The sequence below is a fragment of the Cyrtonyx montezumae genome, unplaced genomic scaffold (genome assembly GCF_038088225.1).
Source record: "Cyrtonyx montezumae isolate F1298 unplaced genomic scaffold, pur_monq_1.0 scaffold_8, whole genome shotgun sequence".
Classification (NCBI taxonomy): Eukaryota; Metazoa; Chordata; class Aves; order Galliformes; family Odontophoridae; genus Cyrtonyx; species Cyrtonyx montezumae.
The window spans coordinates 114053226-114074854 of record NW_027072089.1 but is presented as its reverse complement, the minus strand read 5'-3'; the positions used below and the strand labels follow the sequence as shown (position 1 = coordinate 114074854).

The 21629-nt window shown below is 38.9% G+C and overlaps 2 protein-coding genes across 2 annotated transcripts in view; one reads left to right on the top strand and one right to left on the bottom strand.

Moving 5' to 3' along the window:
- Positions 1–13202, bottom strand: part of MACC1 (MET transcriptional regulator MACC1) — a 30046-nt gene extending 16844 nt beyond the window's left edge. Inside the window, exon 1 of the mRNA XM_065752077.1 lies at positions 13103–13202. Coding sequence (XP_065608149.1) covers positions 13103–13105 — 3 coding nt within the window. The 5' untranslated portion in view covers positions 13106–13202. The remainder of the gene's footprint in view (positions 1–13102) is intronic.
- ITGB8 (integrin subunit beta 8) overlaps positions 1–21629 on the top strand; it is a 134305-nt gene that overhangs the window by 30908 nt on the left and 81768 nt on the right. The window lies entirely within an intron of this gene.

Here is a 21629-nt window from a genome sequence, read left to right as displayed (position 1 = left end):
TGAAAACGTCAATATCTTTTAATAACCTAAAAGGATGAGAGCTACTCAGTCTCAGAACTTTCACTACCTATTTATGTCCTTGTGAACTATACAAGCTTTTAATCACATAAAAGCTAAATACAGGATACCTCCAAAATACTCAATGTCTCGATCATTTTCCTTTAATCTTTTTCTGCCAATTAAACTTTTCCTCCTACCCAAGCTGTATACAGAAGTTGCACTGGGTCTTTAACTGGACAGCTTACCTTCCAGTGGGGTGGCTATGAGGCCTTAGGCACCCACACACTGCCTCTGCATAGACAGCACTCCACACTTCCCTGCATAGTGTTTATTATGCTTTTCCCAGGAAAAAGGCTCATGCCTTCGCCTATTCCTGCCAAAGGCAACTTGCAGAGGGACAGATATAAACTGTGGTCTTTGAGGGCAGGAAGCAGTGGTGAGGGGGAAAAGAAGCAGCAATAACGTTTACAGTAGCAAATGACTTACAGTCTCATGGCTGACAGAATAATAAAAGACTCTTAAACAGGAAGCCTGTGTCTTGGAATCACAAAGTCATGACAAAACAATAAAAAAGTGGCTTCCTCTATTCCATACACTGGATTTTGTCAACATCTAACTGTTTAACACTCTTGCAGTTCTATATGTAAAACAGCACATCCACCCAGAGCTCAAGTAAAGGATTTCCAGACAATCAAACCCAGGAGAAGTAGCGAGCTACTTCTTCATTAGGAATCAGCGTTCATGGATTTCATACAGTTACGTTTCCCAAAAATAATTAACTGAGGGGCTGAACACAGGCCAGGGAAATATCTCCCTTGACTTTTAATGTTTAAATGCCTCATCTAGTCCAGTTATGTGGCACTGAAACCCTTTGAAAGCTGTGCTCACTTCATGGCACTAAGGCAACACACCACAGAATCCACCTGCAGAGAACAGCCAGTTTCATTCACTCAAAGTACTTCTAAGCTCATAATTTCATACTTAGAATCAACATTAACAAGCGATGTTAAGCACCTGTATCAGCTGAATAGGTTGCAAAGATGCAGGATTTTTTTCCCATTCCAAACTAAAACAGATACACAATGTGACTGACACTGTGCCTGGACCCAGTCATGAACTTGCAGCTGTAAAATTGATGTACCTCTCTGGGAACTACACCTACATTTTCTACAGCCATAGTTTGAAGGTACCTAAGCAAAACATGCAACATGAACCTCAGAGTAAACTCAGCTTGATACCCAAGTCTGAGATACTTCTAATCCTCTGGTGCTCCAGTTTCAGGTAATTAAGTGCCTGAAGAAAGTCACCAGCCTAGGCTGTCAAGTGGATCTTTCACATGCAACTGTAAAAAGGGAGGGGGGGGGGTCAAACAGAACAGCTCACATTGCAGTATAACTGGAGATTTTGCTTAGCAAAGCTTGAACTATGCCAGGCAAGCTTTCAAATTGCATAAACTAGAAAGAAAGAAATCATAAGTGACTAGGCTGTGTATGGAGGGGGGGGATAAATAATCAAGTAACATACTTATTATGGGTCTCCTAAGAAATATGAAGAGAGATTATTGACACAGAAATGGTAGAAATAGAAGATGGAAGAAGCTCAACGTAGAAACAAATAAAGCACCTATGCACGTTCAGAAAGTAACTACATTAAATATGGTAGAAGGAAAGACTCCTCCCTTCTTCATTAAGGAGATTATTAAAGGTTAGTTCACAGAGTTACTAACAACTGCATAATCATCCTCCAGCACACTCACAAATTACATTTTATTTTACTTCTGACTATGTAACTGACACACAAATATGTAACAGAACAAGTAATATATCTGACAGACTGTGATTTGTTTTCTGTTGTTTTCTTTGAGAAAAAGCAGATACCTATTTTTCATGTATTGATCTGTTTTGACTGAAGAGCTTGTTTAATAGTTCTTGGCATCTTAGCAACATAAAGAAGAGAGCATCCAGTGGAGTCTTAATCACTGTGACTCTTTCCAAGGTATACAGCAGAAAGCCCATGTTTTCTTTGTTGCTTTTTATGGCATCCATAGACCACAAATCTTGGTCAGAACTTTTTCTCTGGCAGTGAGATGTCATTTCATTTAAAACACTTGTGCTTGCATTGCTAGTTCATTAAACTGCACCTGCCAATGTTTTGAAGTTATTTTTGATATTGTTTGCTGAAACTGTAGTTTTAAACGGAAGAAGCAAGAAAAAACTCATAAAAACAGATTTTGTTCCCTAAAATACAAACCCAGTACCTCTCATTACATTGCCGAGGCTCTCTTTACATAAGAATGACAAATGTTTTTTTTGTTTTGTTTTGTTTTGTTTTTTTACAGGAAAAGAAAAATCCCTTTTGATAGAAGTAAGATTTATACTTAAATGGGTAGTTCCCCTACCAGGGAAGGACATTTTATTCTCCAAATTTTACCCTTAAATGTTTATAAATAGACTGTTAAAAATTATATAATTTTACTGAAATAATATGATTAATATGAAACGATAGATACAGATAGATCAATCCTGAAGAAGTTATGATCTAGCAAAAAGAATTAATACAGATTGCCATATAACATCAGATGCCATTTAGTAATCCCTCTCTGATCACAGCAAACTAAGTATTTCAGAATTAAGAAGTGCTACATGTGAAGACAGAGAAAGGGCTGCTTCTAACATTGATAGCAGTTAGATACCTATATACAGCCTTCAGCATCACATATACATTCTTCTAAAGAAACAGTCAAGTTCAAGAAGATCTGAGTCAGCAAGTTCCCAATGAAATCCATGCACCTGTGTGTCTAAATTTAGTTCTTAAATCTTGCTGCTTTACATGCTCATTGACTGAACTGTCTGTTCCTACACATACAGGAGAGAGCATCTGTACTTCTCTTACTACTCAGTAGGACAGCACGTCCAATGTCATCCATTTTTCTTGCAGTGCTGACAAAGTCATCCCTGAAAGGGAAGAATAAGTGAAACTAAACACTGCGTGAGCTAGTTGTTCTAGCTCTCCTATTCCTCCAGTCTCTATGTTCTTTAGTTCTTCATTCCCTCCATCGCACCGCCACATCCAACCAAGTTTCCAGCAGCAGTTCTCCCTCTTACAACATGTACCCTATAATGAGACAGAAAGTGCCACAATAATAGCAGGGTGGCAAAGTCTTCAACTACAACAAACAAGAACAAACCCAAATGCAGCAACCAGAAACACAAAGAAAAGGTGCTGCTTACCTTTAGAAGGCCTCAGGTAGGCAGGAATCTCCAATAAGAGATGATCTCAGCTCTACTGCCAACCTTAACTGAGGTCTGGGAAGGGGTGCATCCAGGCTCCACCCTTTCCTGTTACTCAGGTACATTTCATGCACCTGAGCTCTCCTGGGTTGGCCCTGCCTTCCTACCAGGTGCTCAATTACTGTTTCAGACCATTTCTTAGCATTTTTGCTACACTACTGTTAGCATGGATGCAAAACCTCGGTGGAAAGCTAGGTTTCCCATTCAGGAAAACCACGTTATTTTCATGCTACATGTAATGTTACCCATTGAAAGCATGTCAAGTGTGTATATTCCTTTTTCTGCCACCCTGGAGTGCTCAGAGGCAGAAATCATTCCTGATTTACAGTGACATTTGGCTGACCTCTTGAAAGGATGGATGAATTACTCATATGACAAATCAGAGAAGGCCATATTTTAGCTGGTGCTACTTTCTTACTTCCTAACCATAACCATACGCAGGTGCTGAGTGTTACAGATGTAGAGGGAATAAGTGCAGAACAAAGTGAGGGGCCAGTGGGTCAAGCACTAGAATAAATGTGATTCTCCACTCAAGTCACAGTTCAAACTGGGGGGAAGCAGAAAGGTCTACCCCTAAATTACCATGCATTTCATTCTTTCATAAACAAAAATACTCTGTTTACTTGAAGGAAAGTTTTCATCTATCTCATAAAAATTTGACTGATCCCCAGAAGAATAATGGCTGGAGTTATGCAGCTACAAATTCCTCAGAAAATACCAAGCATATAAAATTCCCAATCAGTGGGCCTCGGATAATCCTGCAAAATGTCTTCAGGAAATTCATTCAGAAATTTTGTATATTATATTCCAGGAATTCAAACGTGTACCCAGATTTCTATCTCATTTACTATTTTTCATCACAGCTGAAGTTACTCTCTTTCTAACAGAAGCGGAGGGCTGCAGATCAGTAAGTCCCAGATCTGGTCACAGTAGTTCAGTATGCTGTCTCCTAATTCTCTCCCTCAAAAACAAACAACAAAAACAACAAAAGCCTACCAACTCTAGCCAGTAGTTTTGTCTCTCTGTCCTGCCCCCGTTCAAGATTTTTTATATAAAGTGTATTCATCTTCCATAATAATACAGCAGCTACTGCAAGGCTGAGCCGGCGTCCAACCTTGTGAAAATGTATGTTCCAACCATTTATTTTGGCTCATCCTTCATAGAAGCTTCCATTGCATATAAACCAAGCAAGTTCAATATTTTGTAATACTAACTCTCTAAAAAGTCTGTGGTTCTTTGACCTCACTGGCTTCCTACACAGAAAAATCCTGTGCCTCATTTGCCACTTAAAACCACCTCTGCATTCACTAAAAAGAGTAATCACATGAGATATATCACATGAGATATGAAGTAAAACAGTCATGTAGGCTATTGCTGCTTCCATACACTACCTCAAGTTGAGGTTGACACTATTCTTGCTGAAGGACAACTAATCTCTGCTGGAGGAAACTGGCAACAGTGCCTCATAGATTGGCTACTATGCAGGCTGGAAAATAGATTGACTACTACAGCAGGCTGGAAAGAACAGAACAACCATCTGAAATATCCCTTAACAGCCTTGTAGGCAAAGAGCCTACAAGCACAAGCACAGACCATTCAGTCAGGATTACTGTCTACATGAAGCTGGAGTTCATCTCGTTGCCCAATTTCAGTCTAACCATTGATAGCAGAATAAAGTTCGCTTTGAACTGAAACCAGATGCAAGGTCACAAGTAGTATAAATTGAAATCCAGACCACAGCTACAATAGCTTTCTCAAGTTCTGACATTCTTAGTTAGGAACCTGAAGGTATCCACCATGTGTTAACTCTGAGGATTCAGCCTATGCAGCAACACTTTCCAAATGTCATCCCTAAAGAAACTTTGTGGTTTCATCTTTGTAAGTTTACTGTCCTTGTTCCATATGAACTGAAATGTGGGAGGAAGCATTTGCATCTTTACCATAAGGTCACACTGCCTTTGATGTTAAAGCATTTCACTCCTTGGCAGAAAGTCTGGGGTTCTGCACCTTTAACCCACCCTACTGCTTCAGATGATAAGGGTTCAAAAATGCGAGAAATACTGCAAATTTCTATAAGTGAAATTAAACTTTTAAACTTCTTTAAAAAGAAATGAGGTATTTTATACATTTTCTATAGAGATCAACATGCAGAGCACATGTACAGTGCAGCTGAAAGACATTAGATCAAGAAATTCACTCCTGCCATTATACATGTATTCTTGCCACTGCTGTCAGAAGTTCCTTGCTTGAAGTACACAAGTGTCAAAACATGCAGATATCATATTAGCATTTAAGTTGCAAACATCAAACATGCACCTTGATGTGTAATTGCAAGTTACTTTGCTTAGGAGGTTTTATTCCTTGGCTGTAGAGAGACTGGAGATTCCTGTTACTTCTCTTTGCTACAGACATGTCCAAACCTGTTTGTGCCATTTATTATATGAGATTTTCAGTCTCCTTTTATGGTAGTTATTCTTCCATTTTTCACATCATTGATGATGACAAGCAGGTATTTACAGAACATAAGATTCTCCAACCAAGAGCTATCTACTACAGAGAGAATGAAGAGTGTGAGATATAGAAGTCAAAACACAAAGGATATGTTCTGCTTCCAAAGTTTCATCTAAACTCTATTTTGGCAAGTATTCTTGGAGACACATTGTTCAAATGTTTTATTTTATTTAGGTGAAATCATTAAATTCATCTCACATCACTGACGCTACCACATTTTTACAATGCTGAATCAATGCCCGTCATCTTCATTCAGTATGCTGAATCACTAATGTGCACAAATACTTCTGTCTTAATGTTCTTTAGAGATTAGCATATTAAAAAAAGGGTTTAAAGCATAATCCATAGAGAACATTTTCCCTGCAGGAAAAGAGGGAGATTTCACTCCACTTTCTCCATACTAAGAGAGAGGCAATTTGCCACCCAAGAAAAGCATAGGCTGCTCAACACACAAACTTACCTGTCTCACCCATCCCAAGAGGCATGGGGCTTGAGATACACAGACTTTAGGACTACAGGCACAGAATCTCAAAAGCTTGCAGTTTTTCTATCTGTTGGACTCATTCAGAACCACTAGATTTTATTTATTCACAAATTTCAAAGCCTAAAAAAATGAAGCAATTGCCTTTACTCTTCCTATGCAGAGCCAACAGCACAGAATTTCACCTTCCTATTATTGTGCCAAGCTAAATACATTTCTATTGAATTAGAGCAGTTAGAGAGACATCCAATCTTGAGACCCAGAGCTGATATTTGTATAATGGTGGGACAGAAATGAGGGTTGTGGTTTAGTTTTTCAATTTATATCCTGGCAGACCCAGCTGCAACAGCAACCCTCTCCTAAGCTTTGTACAAATACACAGTAAGTCCATCCTGGTCACAAGAAACTGATTATTCAATATACAAGACAAGGAAGGGCAGAGATAGAAGACATTAGGAGGGAGGAGTGGAGAAAACTGGTTTACAGACCAAAAACTAAAATGTTAAGAGATTAATAGGCATGTTACCATGTCTTCCACTCCTGCCATAAGAACTGCATAAAGAAGTACTAAGCCCCTTAAAAATCTGTCTCCAAACAACCTGTCCCAGACCACACAGGAAACCAGTGACAGAACACAGGATGGTTGAGTGCCTTGGCAAGAAAGCTACCACTGCGATCAGGGCTTCAACAATCACTGCATAAATATCACAAGAGCCCTTCTCAGTCCCAGAACATTCACACTCTGAAAAGGCAATTAATTCAAGAACAAGGCAGGTGTTAGTAACCTCTCCTGAGAGCCTTGCAGCATGGGTACATTCAGCCTCACTTTTCAGCTATCAGAAGAAATCAAAAGCAGAAGTTATGTTCAACTTCAAAATTACCAATATAGAGATTATACACATTCAACACTGTTTTTCTGGTTCTTTCATTTGTCTTGTAGAACAATTGATTTTATTACTTCATGAAACAAACAAACAAACAAAAAGTAATGATGGTGAATGGAACATCTGTTAAGTGAAGCCTTCAAGAAAATTGTCCTTCAGTTTCCTCTGCTATGCACCACGTAAAGAAAACTCTTTTCTGGTGAGCACATTAGCAGCACACACGGCACCTCCAGTCTGCATATTTGTGACTGGTGCATAATCATGACTGCTAACACCACACTGAGGAATTCCAAGGTGCAGAGGATTCCAACATGTTTTCTGGATTAGCAGCACTTCTCTACTGAGCAGCCACTTCAACAGCTAGCATTGGAGCAATCTAGGCAAGTCACTGTGGGAGGGATCCAGCTGGCAGAGACTAAATACTTTTTTGTCTGCTAGAGCACAGATAGCTCTAATAGCCACTACACATACCTCTCGTTCTCTGCTAATCTGATAAAGAAATTATGATATTTTAGTTAGGCCAATTACAGTTTACAACTAGATTTACAAACCCGTCAGATTTTTCTGAGCACCTCAGAACGGCAGTTATCCCAATGGGGAACTGTGCTTCTCCCACAGTCCTCAAAGCTATGTGGAGTTTAACACTGGGGTTTTTCATCTCTTTCAATTAATGTAACCCACAAATTGGCCCTATGTACTACCTAGCTGCAGGACTGGGAAACTTTGCCACATGCCAGCATGTAGTAGTTTATCCTGTGCATGGAAAGTGAGGTTTTGCTTTGCTGTCCTGCTAGATGTTTCCTTGGAAAGCTAACACATTTTTATAAATGTATTTGTTATGTTTTTCTTATTTCACTTCTATAATATATAGTATAAAACTTATTGAAAGCAAGTTAAACCGAACAAATTTCAAATGGGAAGTCAAAAAACTTACCCACACACTAAGCAGAAGAGCAAACAGCCATTACTCAGGTTCAAAGCACTATAGTTTCACACAGACTAACAGGTGACAAATTATGCTGCAAGAATTAGGGCAGCATTATGCATAAATGGAGAATTCTTGTCTCCCTGCTGTATTGAACCCCTCATCTTTTACAAAGACCTTTATATTAGGGCAAGCAGATCAGAGCAAGGGAGCTCAAAAAGGTAATCTCCACACTGTAGGCTTTTCTCCAGGGCTCAGAGTTAGTGCTGCATGAGATCACCTATGAATAAAGCTAACCACCTAAAAGTCTTGCCAGTTGCCCCACCCGTCCCCTCAGTTATTTCAGGCTAAGTCATTTCCTTTCAATTATGCAGCTTAGTGCATGTAGAAATACAGTTTCTTCTTGTTGTAAATACATACCCAAAGTCTGTTCCCAATTAGATCATAGGACAGAAATTAGGCTGCAGGATCTGCCAGCGATGGATCACAAGTTTTGAGCCTGCTGGTGAAAGTTTTGATCTTGATAGACCTAAGCTAAGGTGGGAACTCAAACAACTCATTCAATCACCACACAAATGTTTTCTTATACAGCTTATTTCAGCCAAAAGGAAAGGAGCTGTTTGCTTTGGTGTGACAGCAAGAGGACTGGCACAATGGACAAGCAATGCCATTAACAGGTAGGACTAGTAAGTAAAAGTGCAAACAGAATTGATGCCATTATTTTTTTTAACTAGAAGTCAGGGCAAATTGAAGTAAAAGCCCATTACACTGGTCACTCCAAAAGTAATACCTCCTATTTATTTCCACGGAAACTACAATAACTCCAAAGAACACAATAGCACTAGTTGATAAAGTAAATTCTCAGTTACAAAACACTACTTTTCAATATAGTCACCCCCTATTAGCTATGCCACTGTTGAAAGCATCACCCTGCCAGCTCACTGTGCTCACCTTCACTTCTCAGTCTCCATGAAGTTTCAGCAAGTGCCAATGAATGTCAAATTGGTTCATTTTTTTTCTGCATGGAGGAATTCAGTTCCACTCCTTTGCTTCATCTGCACTTCCATGTCAGACAGTTCTGTCAGACTGCTCCTCAGCTTCCATCTGCCTCATGGTAACAAAATGTGATGGAATATTGGTGGGAAAGTTTAAACTCTATTGCCATACTCCAACATCTTCCTCTGACATCATGGGCCAACATGATAAAATAGGACGCATTACTTTTGGAGCAGCTTTCACACTTCATAATCATCTTAAATACTTGTGAGCTGCCATTTAAAGCAAGTGAGAATTATATGCTTCCATGGAGAGATAGACATCAGAGAATTCAGAGCAAGCTTGGGGTACAACTAGAGTAAAATCTGCCAAGTTTTTAAGGCTTTAAAATAGAGACACGATCCTCTGGTAACTGTGCTTAAGGCTATGGCTAATCTTGGGGATGCCAGCTGGCTGCAGGGCTGGCTGTTCCAGAAACCAGCAGTCTTACTGGTACTTACCTGGTCTTGCAGTGAGCTGTCCCAGGCACCAGTGAGTCAGTGTTTATCTGCACTGCTCTGTGGGATGTAATGGTAAGGTGAGAGAAGTGGGACTACCACATTCATCAGCAGGTAGCCATTAAGCTTAAATGTAAAGCAAGACCTTGCTCCAAGTAAAACAGCAGCTCCCTGTGTCTCAAGTACGTTGTAAAGAGGAATACAAAGATTATCTTGAATCATATTCTTCAGTGGAAACAAACTTACTCTAAGAACTTGAAAAGATCCTTTTCCTATTGATAAAGCTAAAGAAAATGGCTGATTCATCTGTTTACAATTTGGATTCCTATAACTGTCATCCAGAGTCTTTTGTAAATACAAATCCTAAGAGCAGAAGTTCTAGACATGCCAGTTGTAGACTGCCAAAATGCTCACTGGGTTTCAGAACAGTCACCAATGCAGTAAAAGGGAGGCAGCATCCACAGGTACATAACAAAGACATCTTCCACCACGTAGTCAGCTGGCTTCCTCCTGAGCAGGCTACCTCTAACAGAGCTCAGCTGCACAGGGAAGGGACTTCCATCATCACAGTATATGCCTCCTATAAAATTCCTTAGAAGGAATGCCTGGACACAGACAAACCATAGACCCTTTCCCATCCATCACAAAGAATACAAAGCATCACTCCCTGCATGCTCTAAGAAAACTTCATTTTTCCAAAATGTTTGGTGGTTCAAAACCCTGGATCAACTTTGCATCCACTCCTCAGTATGTATGCACTCCTGTGCCTAAGAAAGTTGAAGTACACAAAAGACTCTTCCTGAAGTAGACACTTTACTGAAGTTCTAGTGGGTGAGAATGAAAGGTCACTAACAAGTGAGTTGAAAGTGTTTGCTCACAAAGCAGAATTCTTTGGTTACTCATTCTCCAAGAGACTATGAAGAACTACCAGAAATGTTAATAAATTGGACAGCATATTGATTTTGCTGCACATAAGAACATCAAGTGGGATTTTTGGAGGAGCAATTTTTCAAAGTTCCTACAGATTGAGATCTAAGTGAGTTGCAATTTCTTAGGAAAAGTTTACTCGTGATCCTGGACACGTTTGCCTGTAGTGCAGAGATGCCAAAAAATCAAATAAGATACAGGACTGTACTGAAAAGCAGATGAAAAAATGGAAAAATATTACAGAGCCAATGCATATATGTGTTTCAAATGAATATATGACCTCAGCTTTACTCTGGAATTCAGTTTGTGAAAAAAATGTCTATTGAAAGCACAGAGTTGAAGAAGATGAACTGAAAAGAATTCAAGAAAGGGAGTGACTTGAATGAAGAATCCTTCCCTAGAAGAAGCTAAAAAGATGTAAGGTCAAATTAGTCTAAACTTTTTGTAATAGCAGCAGAGTATGGGAATATCAGGACAGGTACACTGTTGAAACAGCTCCTTTCTGTTTTTCCAACCACATTCCATTTCCCATCACTGGAGCTGGGAGGTAATTTAAAATCTTATGTAGTATTTTATAGTAGAAGAGATGGAAGAGTCTGTAATTCCAGACAGATCTATGCTTTCTACATCTTTTTCTTCTAGAACACAGCACAGAGTTTGTGGTGCAGACATCTGACATACCACAGCTGCCACTGACAAATAGCTCAAATATTTACACAGGAGATCCTTTAGTGACCATCAGATTCAATTGGCTGATTGATTCTTTGGATTCAGTCCTTTGTTTTTTTCATTAACATGATTTATCTTCTTTCACTCTGTGCTTTTGGAGTCATCCACCTATTCTGCATTCATACTTTAAGGCTAAGCTTCCTCTACAAGGATTCATGCCAACGTTTACAGTAGCATGAACATGGATAGTTTCTCAACTATATCTGCTGTGGAAAATAGAAAACAAAGGCACCTGATGTGAAAGAGTAAATTTCAAAATTTTTGCTTCCCTGTGATACCTTCATAGAAATCCCTCAGAGAGAGTCCGCCAAACACCAACATTCTTGGGCTACAAGCTGAAGGTCCCTGTGACATAGTTAAAGGGAAACTGAATAACAAAAGTGCAATTAACCATTCTCATAATAAGAAGAGAAAACAGAGAGAGGCAGAATAACATTTTAAACCAAACATTTAAATACTCAATAAGCTTTCTACTGCAATATGTAATTAGCCTGTTGAACACATTCCCAGAGGATATCGTTGCACTAAACCCTTCAGTGGGTACAACCAAAGGTGTTCCTCATCTTTAACATACTCAGTGTAAACACTATTTTACAGCTTCCAGAAAGACAGTAATCAGCTTCTATTTGTGCCGTAAATCTCCTTGTATGTCACTCATCCAAAACAGACACCACTGAACTAGTTTCAACGTGTAAGTTCTTCACTGGAGCATTTCACATCAACCTCCATCAAACATATGGTTTTGGGCCACAGAGAGTGTTGTTTCCACTGTGATCTGTGCCTCCCATGATCTGCACACTAAAAACGATCCCCTCCCTCCCTCACTTAGTCAGGAGAATACCTATTTTCATTTCATAGTAAATAAACCCCCAAATGATTCTCAAGCTCTCTAAGATTCTCAACAGTCTCCTTTTACTAAGACATTTTTATCAAAGCAGAGGTGTTACTAGCTGAGCAGTAATAACAGGTGGGAAGAGAACAAGAACTGTTTCTTCCTTGCCTTACATTTAAACTTGCGGTTGTTTTGTTTGTTTCTGGGGTGGGGATTTTATTTTATTTAAACAGACTAGCCAGCTCTACTTGTCACATTTTTAGCCGTAGAGAGTTTGTTTAAGGTCTGTCAGCATTTTCCTGCACAGCCTAGAGATACAACCTTTCAAGAATTCTATTAATACAGAACAAACACGTTAAATGTTAGAAGCATACACGCTCTTTAAACTCTGTTCTTCTGATTTCTAATAGCTTTCTTGTTAACAATGAAGATGCTGATGTGGTGTTCAGCACACCCCTTTGCATGTTCCAGACCTCTCTCTGACAAAGCACTTGGGGCCAGAGCAATTGCTGCATGCATCAACAGGAATGTTTCTGTTCATTCAGAAGAAAAGAGAAACAGAAAGAGAAAGAAAGAACCCAACAACAAGGAAGTAAATCAGTAAATAAAAGCACCACACGTGCCCACCCAACCATCAGTGGCTTATTTCTCAAAAGAAGAAATACATGAAGGTCAGCTTAACATTGGTTAATTTGAAGTTTTAAGGGGCTCACTACTATTTGTCCTCTTACAAATGGCAATCAGTAGTGCTTAGCAAGCACAGTGCCTTTTTCCACACATCTCAAACTACCGTAGGATACAGTATCATGCAATCCAAAATATACAAAGGTTCTGCACCTTCTTCAGAGGTACCTGGCACTAACTATAGCCAGAAACAGAGTAGCAGACTGCAGCATTAGTACTGAGTAGACAATTACTGCAATATTTCACAGCCTCTGAAATATTTTAAATTTGAACAAATAAACAAAAAGACTTGGCATTTAAAAATTAAAAATAAATAAATAAATAAATAAATAAGAAAATAACTCACCATTCTGGAAACTAAGAGCCTTCTCTTAGATCCAAATTATGCCGTGGCTCAGGACATCAGCCCTGTTGAAACAGAACCTATTTTTTGCTCCAGCTTTGAAAAATTCCAGTGTGCTGAGGGCTGGATTAGCTGCTAGGACCACACCTGGTGTGTGCCTGTCTGTGAGAGGTGCTGAACAATGCCTGCTGGAATTTGCAGTCTCGCAAGTACCTTGCACCACTTGTGCAAGAAGACAGAAGAGAGTGAAGAAACTACATTACCCACAACTGCCTTCAGCTGGTTTATGATTACACCTGAAACCAGGAGAGGTGGTGCGGGAGTTTCGCCCTGGGGAGGAGAGAGAGGCACACGTGGAAAAGGAAGATAATGTGTTCTTATGCACCACCAGAAGCTGGTTAAGATTTTCTGCTTTCACATGCCACACTACAGATCTGTTGAATGTGCTGGGAGGGGGACAAAGGACAGGTTTCTGATAAAGCTCAGGGTTAGAAATAATTAGATTTACAGGCAATGAATACAGTGACCAAAATTGCATGAACCTGTAGGACCGGTTTGGGGATCTCCGTTCACATAAGGTAATCAGACAACTGGGTATGAGGAAGCAGAGGAACAAGGGGCGGCAATGGCTTGAGAAGACATCTGCACAGGAGGCAAGGCAGAGATATTCCAAGCAGAAAGATTTCCTTTTGGCCCCGTGATCTTTAGAAAATCATGTTTTCCCAAGCATAGTATTATTATTTCAATACTTATTTCAGTATTAGGATACAGAGACAACGAGCACAGCCACAGAGAGATACGATAAATGTTCTTTGAAGCAGGCATGTTGTGGGTAGTTGGAGGACATAAGATTTTCCTGTCCTGTCCTGTCCTGTCCTTATTTGCCAGCAGTATTTTACTAGCATTTAACATTCACAGCTGAAGATTTCTTTTGATGAAAAGAGACCTTACAGCCTTTCTAAGCCAACCTCCAAAAAGCTGAAGTAGAAACCAAAATAAAAAAATTGTAGAAAAGCAGAATCCTGGAGCAGATGCTGTCAATACTGGTGGGCAACTTCAAACAGAGAAAGCTATTATTTGCCAAAATATGTGGTTCTGTTCAACCAGGGCTAGTAGAAAAGTGAAATCAAGTTCAGCAAATAGTTTCATCTGGTAAAAAATATAGGGGAAAATGTATTAGCAGGAATAGTGCCAACACCATTCCAACTAAAGAGTCGCTCCTTTGCAGCACCTACAATTGTTCAGTTCCTTCAGAGAATTCAACACTTTCTCTTCTACATGGTCATGCAGAAAACAGACTTTCCTAGCTGATTTTATGGGGTTGTGAGGTGGGATCTTTCCTATTTTGTATAATAAACTGAGGCATTGATGGTGACAGAGATAAACAAAGAGATGTTCCATTTCTAAGTGCTCTTAACAACTAGATATATTGTTGAAAGGGCTCTTCTCTGCTGTCAAAAGTAGAAGGTTACAGTACCAATGAATAATGCAGCAGGGATACTTACTTTGTACTAAAACTATTACATAAAACTTCATTGATTACTACTTTCACTGTTTTTCTGAGTTTGGAAACTCAAGGTCTGGAAATTGAAAACATAGTTCAGATAGATTTTTTTCAGGAGGATGAAGGAAGCATTTCCATGGACATTTGTTAGTTTGCTTGGAAATACTGAGAAAACAAATATTAAATTTTTGTCACATAGTTAATTTTCTTAGGATTTTCCTTTATTATTTTATTTTATTTTATTTTATTTTATTATTTTTTGAGAGAGAGAGAGGTACGATTATTCAGTTCTAATATAGAAGACAATGACACCCCCAAACAAGCTGAAATTCAGTTACAGTAATATCATTTAAACAGGAAGGAAGATTTTGGTATCCTAATTTCTAAATTTCAACCCCATTTCTATCAGATTATTCCTTAAAATTTCTATTTAGATAAAACACCTTCCTGAGACTTCATGTCTCTGAGTAGATCGCCATTAGCTCAGAGAAGGAATGTTAGTTCACAGTAGACATATGTTTTTGACAATCTGTTCTTTGACTGAAAGAACAAAGAGATTTCACCTTTACAGAATATCTGATTTTTCAGATGGATGAATGAAAACTCAGTCAAGCTAATCTGCTTCTCAACTGTTCCTCAGCTAGGAAAATACTACAGATGATGTGTGTACCTGTATCTTTTTTGGACCTTACTGACCCATGTGAAGCACCTACAGGATTCCAGTTCACCTTTAGGTATCAGAACAGGGCTTGAGTAGTAATATAATTTATCTTTGTGTTCTGTACAAGACAGCTAGTAAGCAGTTTTGTGAGTTTAATTAACTGCACTGTTTACACACAGGGGAAACCCACATATTGGACACACAGACAAATGCCATAGCAGATGTTCACAGGCTCATTTGGCAATATATTTTTTTACTTTTTTTGTTTGCTTGCTCATCTCAATCTACTTCACAGATATGTTTCTGTCTTGAAATCAGTGGAATTCAAGGAGGAATATTTCTGGATATAAATGGGGCCTAAGAGGGAAGATCTGGAAGCTGAGGATACCTGGGCAATGTAGGAAGTCCTGGGTGCAAGCTGAACGCGATGGTTGAACCCACAGGAACACATTCACTAGTGTAGAAAGGGCAGAAGAGTTGTTCAGCAGCAGGCAGGCTGCCAGCTGCAGGGCACAAGCAACGTCATGGGACACTTACTTTGAAATGGGGTGAATGCCACCAAGCCACATCCTTTGGCTTTTGCAACTTTACTGGCAATGGTGGCAGAATCCTGGAAAGCCCAGGAGTGGAAACAGTCATATTCTGTCTCGATGTAACATAACACATATGGGAAGTTGCCATCATGTCTTCACTTCTCATTTGATTATATGTGCCTTACTCTTTACTTATTTTTCCTTTTTGTTTGTTTAAATAATTGCATATTTTGACGTCTAAGACCAGCAATGATTACAGGGTCAAAGGGATCACTTCCGCTCTGTAAATATATTTTGTTTTCAACAATTTTAATAGCTGGGCAGAAAGCAGAGTATCTTTTTTGGACTTGTCCTCAGTTCTGTTGCAGTTCTCATCAGAATGATAAACACCAGGGTTTTAATGAACATTTCATCTTGTTCTCATCCCATTGTTTCAGTTGATCCTTACAAAAGATAAAATATGAAGCCCCTGCCCATCAAGTCACTAGGAAAGAAGAATCACAAATCCCAAGCTACAAGACAGTAACCTAGTGATTTTCCTGAAAATTAGCTGTGGCTACTACACCATGATTTGTGTATACATGTGAGAGGAAAAAAAGTTATAATGTCGGGTCATTCTGGATATAAATAAGCCACTCACACATAGCCAAATACAGGTTCTCTTCTCTCTCTCCCAGTGAAAGAAAAGCTTCCGTAACAGAGACTATTCTGGCCAAAGATGTTTACATATGGGGTAACAGCTTGCCTTCACCTACCAGCAAAATAATATTTAATAACTAAGAGAGATGAGGGGGTGAGAATTGGTTTTCTGCCAGGTCTATGCTACAGCACCAACATACTATACTATAATTATGCTGGCAGGAGCAGTTTTGGCTGGTTGTACTGATTCCAGAACCCTAAGTATAATCTATACCAGCAAAAGCACTGATGCTGCCAGTTCTGCATTCATGTTAGGGCTGTTGCCAGTATACAATATTGCCAAAAATCACATTCCTAAGGGACATTATTTAGACTAACAGAAGTTTCTAATACAAAGCAGACTTTACAAATACTAATGAATACTCCACCAGTAGGGTGGAGCAAAACTACCTTTCTCGATAAACAGTGAACCAGAGATATCAGGAAGTTCCACACAAATGTGCATGGGAACTTCTTCACAGTGCAGTGACGGAGCAGTGGCACAGCTGCACAGAGAGGTGGTGGAGTCTCCTTCTCTGGAGACGTTCCAGACCCGCCTGGACGCCTACCTGTGCAACCTGGGCTAGGGAGCTGCTTTGGCAGGGGGCTGGACTCCATGATCTCTGAAGGTCCTTTCCAGCCCCTACAATTCTGTGAAAGCAGAAGGGCAGGATATAGTCCTGTGCACCATTAAATCTCAGAAAACTCACAAATCATGATATATCCTTAGCAGAACATCTTAGACTTCATTCAAGGTGAAGACTTGTTTTTTAAAAAGCATCTGTTGCATTTTAATAAACACAGAACTTGTGGAATCAGTACTGTATGGGAAACTACAGCCAAAGCCCACAGCAGGAATGTATACTAAAACTGCTGAAGGCAATAGGCCCAACTAAAACAGCACTGCGCAGCAAAGAATTCAGTAGGGTAAACATATTGAGTAGCAGAGGTTATACCTATGTTTATTATATCTTCTGAAAAAAAAAAGAGAAATCAGTTCTCCACAGTGATCTGGATCAAAAACTGAAATTTGTTAGAAAACAAATAAATCAAAAAGACTTGGCAAAAACACAGTTGTTCTGATTAGAACGTTATCAATAACGTGAGAAATGTCATGGTTTTCCTGTAGTTTTTATGTTAGTGAAGGAATGAGTATAACATGCCCTTACATGAGTGGAATGTTATAAGAGTCTTATTAAATTATTTTTAAAAGAGAGGTGTGGGGGGAATTGTTTGTTTCATTTGTGTTTGTAGGTTGTTGGGGTTTTTTTATTAGTAGCATTTAGTGAGTAAAATCTTAAAAAAGAATCATCCAATCAAATCATTAATGTGAATAGCTAACTGGAAAATTGGACTGAAGAATACCAGGGCGAGAGCTTTCTTAAATGAGGAGCATGTGGTTGCCAAAAGAGACTTGGAAGAAGGGCTCTGAGAGTGGCAGAGAGATCTCTTTCCCTCCTGAAATATCAAGAGGGGTGAAATTTAAGTCCTAGGCAAGGACCCACAAAATGTCTTTTGTGACATGGGAACATTTGTTTCCTTTCTGTAAATACAACTGTTTAGTTTGGTTAGTTTCTAGATTACTTCATGCCAAGTCTGTCCTTTAAACAAACAATTTCTTTTTTTTTGTTGTTTACACCATTTTCACTCTGTTGCGAGTAAAACTCTTCCACAGTAGAATCTGCTTCTCTCTGCAGAGAAGAATCACTTACTACATTCCCACAGGGAACAGGCACAAGGTGATCTCATAGATGGAAAACAAATTTGGCTTTAGGGTGCAAGCCTACCACCTCAGTCATTAAGACTCAGGCAAGGACTCCTGTGACCCAGGTGGTGTTTTGGGGAAACTCTGTAGAGAAAAGCTTGCAATAATGCCTTCAGAACCAAGGCAGGAGCAGTAGTAGGTGACAGGGCCTTGTAACACATTTTTTCTGTAGTGTCAGACTGGGAAAAGAATAACAACTTTCAGAATAGAATAGGCCTAGTTTCCTCCTAGTTCCTCATTAAATCCCCTAGACTAATTAAGAAGGATCTTTTCACTTACACCGCTTGTCAACAATGAAAATTATTTACGTGACAGTAAGTAAAAATTCTGCACACTGGACTCAAGATTAGTGAACAGTGAATAAAGAAATACTTTTTCATTTCAGAATATTTTCTTATAAATGTAAAAAAAAAAAAGATCACATTGTACTCAGCATCACATTGGTAGAAAGTAACTGATCACTAGAGAAGAGAAGTGAATAACTGTTTTGCTGGTGTTGGTTTTTCCCCAGTTTCCTCAGTGTATATACAAGTTACATGCAATCATGCTGTGCCTTGGCAAAGATCATGCACATGGTTCCATGTTTTGTAAATCCATCATCCATTTCAGCTCAGTTCAACACAGTGCAGGGACAGAAACCTCAGACTTGATAAAATGCTTCAAGTTTAATGAAAATAGCCATCCATGTAGAAAAACATAGTTAAGGAACTCTATGGAGGAAAGATTACCATGTTATTAGGCATAAGGGAATCATACAGAACAATGTGAGAGGGACTGCTATGAAATCACATAGAGGTTTCAGGACTTGTCCTTTCTTAACAGTGAAAAATCCAGCTCAAAATACAAACTTATGAGAAATTTACCTCCAGAAGTTTATTTTCCTTATATGCATTTTCATTTTTCTTAGTTAGTCAATGCCCATATAGAGGGAAGAAAGGCATTTATTTATACAACATAAACATAAGCAATCAGGATCTAATCTCACTGTAGATCCCAAGCAGGTCTGCTGAATTAAGTAGTATGTGCCTGGCTTTGACCATATAGGTTGTCAACATGGACCAGTTTTTCAGCAACTACTATGTTAAGAACTTGAAAGTCTGGCCATAGGCACCACACTTGGAGTAATGAAATACTAGATGCTTTCTGAAAGGCTTTTTTCAGTGGCTAGATGGAAAGCAGGCTCTTCTGAAAATCAGATTTTAACTAGCAGGCTATGACCTGAAAAATGTGTCCTAACAGAATTAAAACGGATTGTGTTAGCGTCAAACAGCACAAACAGTGCAAGTCTCACGTTCCTTGTCTTTTAAAGCAGAAAATAAATATTTACTCATTGTTATTTTTTCCTTTTCACTTCAGGATGATATAAATGCAATTCTGGAAATGCTCAAACACATTAAAACTTTTGTGCTATAATTTCTTACCAACTTGAATAATAATTCCCTAAATATACAATTTACCTATAGGTTGTATTAAGTAAATTACAGTATAATTTATGTATAAACTAAATATTCATTCCCTTATCACAAATTATATCTCTAGTAATACAGGAACTAATAAACCTTGAAAACCTAGGGCCACAAACACAGTGTTTTCTTCATTGTAAAGTGATGACATGTTTTTTTCACTAGAGAATATTTCCTCAGTTTAGTAGAAGTTTCTTATGTTTTAAGTTTACTCATGCTTTATCCCATATTTAATGATAAACCCAAATGTAACTGATTTGCTGAACCTAAAAGGGAGTGAAATAGCAAGTCAACAGCAAAGCTGTGAATGGAACTAAAAGTTTGCTTCTAATCCCTTCCTGCAGTCACTCAGCACCTTTAATTAGAGCATGTTGTTGTTTACAGTGTCATGCCTTTGAAATGCACTTGCAATAAGCCAGATGACAGCATATTTCTGCAGTAGTCTATCTACTACAGATGTGACCTGTTACACTCAGTACTTTGTGCCTACTACCTTAAGAATTCATGTCATATTTACTGTGTTGATATTTCAGATAAAAAAGTGTAAAGATTCCCTTGAAAATATTGCATTCATCCAAATAGGAGTTACAGTTTGCATGATGCCTGTAGCATGAAAAACAAATCATGTGAAAACTACCACAGAGTTGTAAAGATCTGGACTGATCACATTTTATTCATCAATTACTTTCATACCATTTTTGAAAAGAAAATTGAGTTTAGATTGCATTTTTCATGCATTTTCCTCAGATGATTTGAATATTTTTAATAGCAACTCTATTTAGATAAGTTTGTCCCAGACTTGAGATGCAGAACCAGGGATCTTAGCTCTCAGTTTCTATGTAAACATTACCTAAAAGAAAACACATGGCTGTCACTCTTGGGTATGGAAGGAAAGAGAAAAATACCACTGAGAAATAAACTTCTCAGCTATGTACCCACTCAGATGTTCATAAGTTTCTGAGTCAGCAAAACATCATCTAATCTTACTGTTTATGCAGTTCATATGCATATTTAATTGTGTATTTTGATGTTTTACAGTTTAGGAATGACATTATGCATATGCAATTACAGTATGATAAGCTTTTTTTCTTGAGTTGGAGTCTAAGCTCTGGAGTAGGTATCTCACAGCTGTATAAGCACTGATATGAACCAGTGTGAGCCACCAGCCTGCTAATGCTGCCTTGCTTTTAATAACTGCAATGCAATTTCCTCAAATCTCTGCAAACAGTCATCAGGACTGTAAAACTATTTCTGGAAATGATTTTTTTTTTTCTATAATAAGAAATTTCTGGCGTGCTCTGAACATACTCTGCTTCCTTGTAATGCAGGTTGATCCTGCTCCCTTCAGAAGAGGTCTGGCTTCGTCATCCTTATAAAGGAAAGTCAGACCTGGCTTTAACTCCCAAGAGCCATGCTGGCAGTAAGAGCTGTGCAAACATCTGCTCAGGGATTACTCAAATGTTCTTTCTGCAGTGTAATTCCAAAACAGCCCAGGAGGGCTGCCAGTGAAGTTGTCAGGTGTCCCTGCGTTGTGTGAGGGGATCTCAAACCCTACATGAGTGAGAGGCTGCAGCAGGACTTAGTTCCTATGTTAGCTCTGCACAGCCACAGCACAAGGCACAGAGACATCCACCACCACCACCCCATGCCTCCTTCATTGCTGAAGTAACCTCAATTGTCTAATCTGAGATAGACATAATGGGGCCAAAACCTTTCTAGAAGTTCTTTAATGTTGCCTAACTGAAGAACTTGTTGCCTAAAAGGAAAGAGCATTTCTGGCTACCTTGAGAGCAGAAAGGCCAGAAACAAAGAGAATTTCAGCAAAAGAGCCACTCTCTGAACTTGCAGCTTTAAGAACTGCAACTGTTACCTCTGGGCCCATGGTATCTAAATGAGTTCCTTTTATTCAGTACTACCACCAGTTGT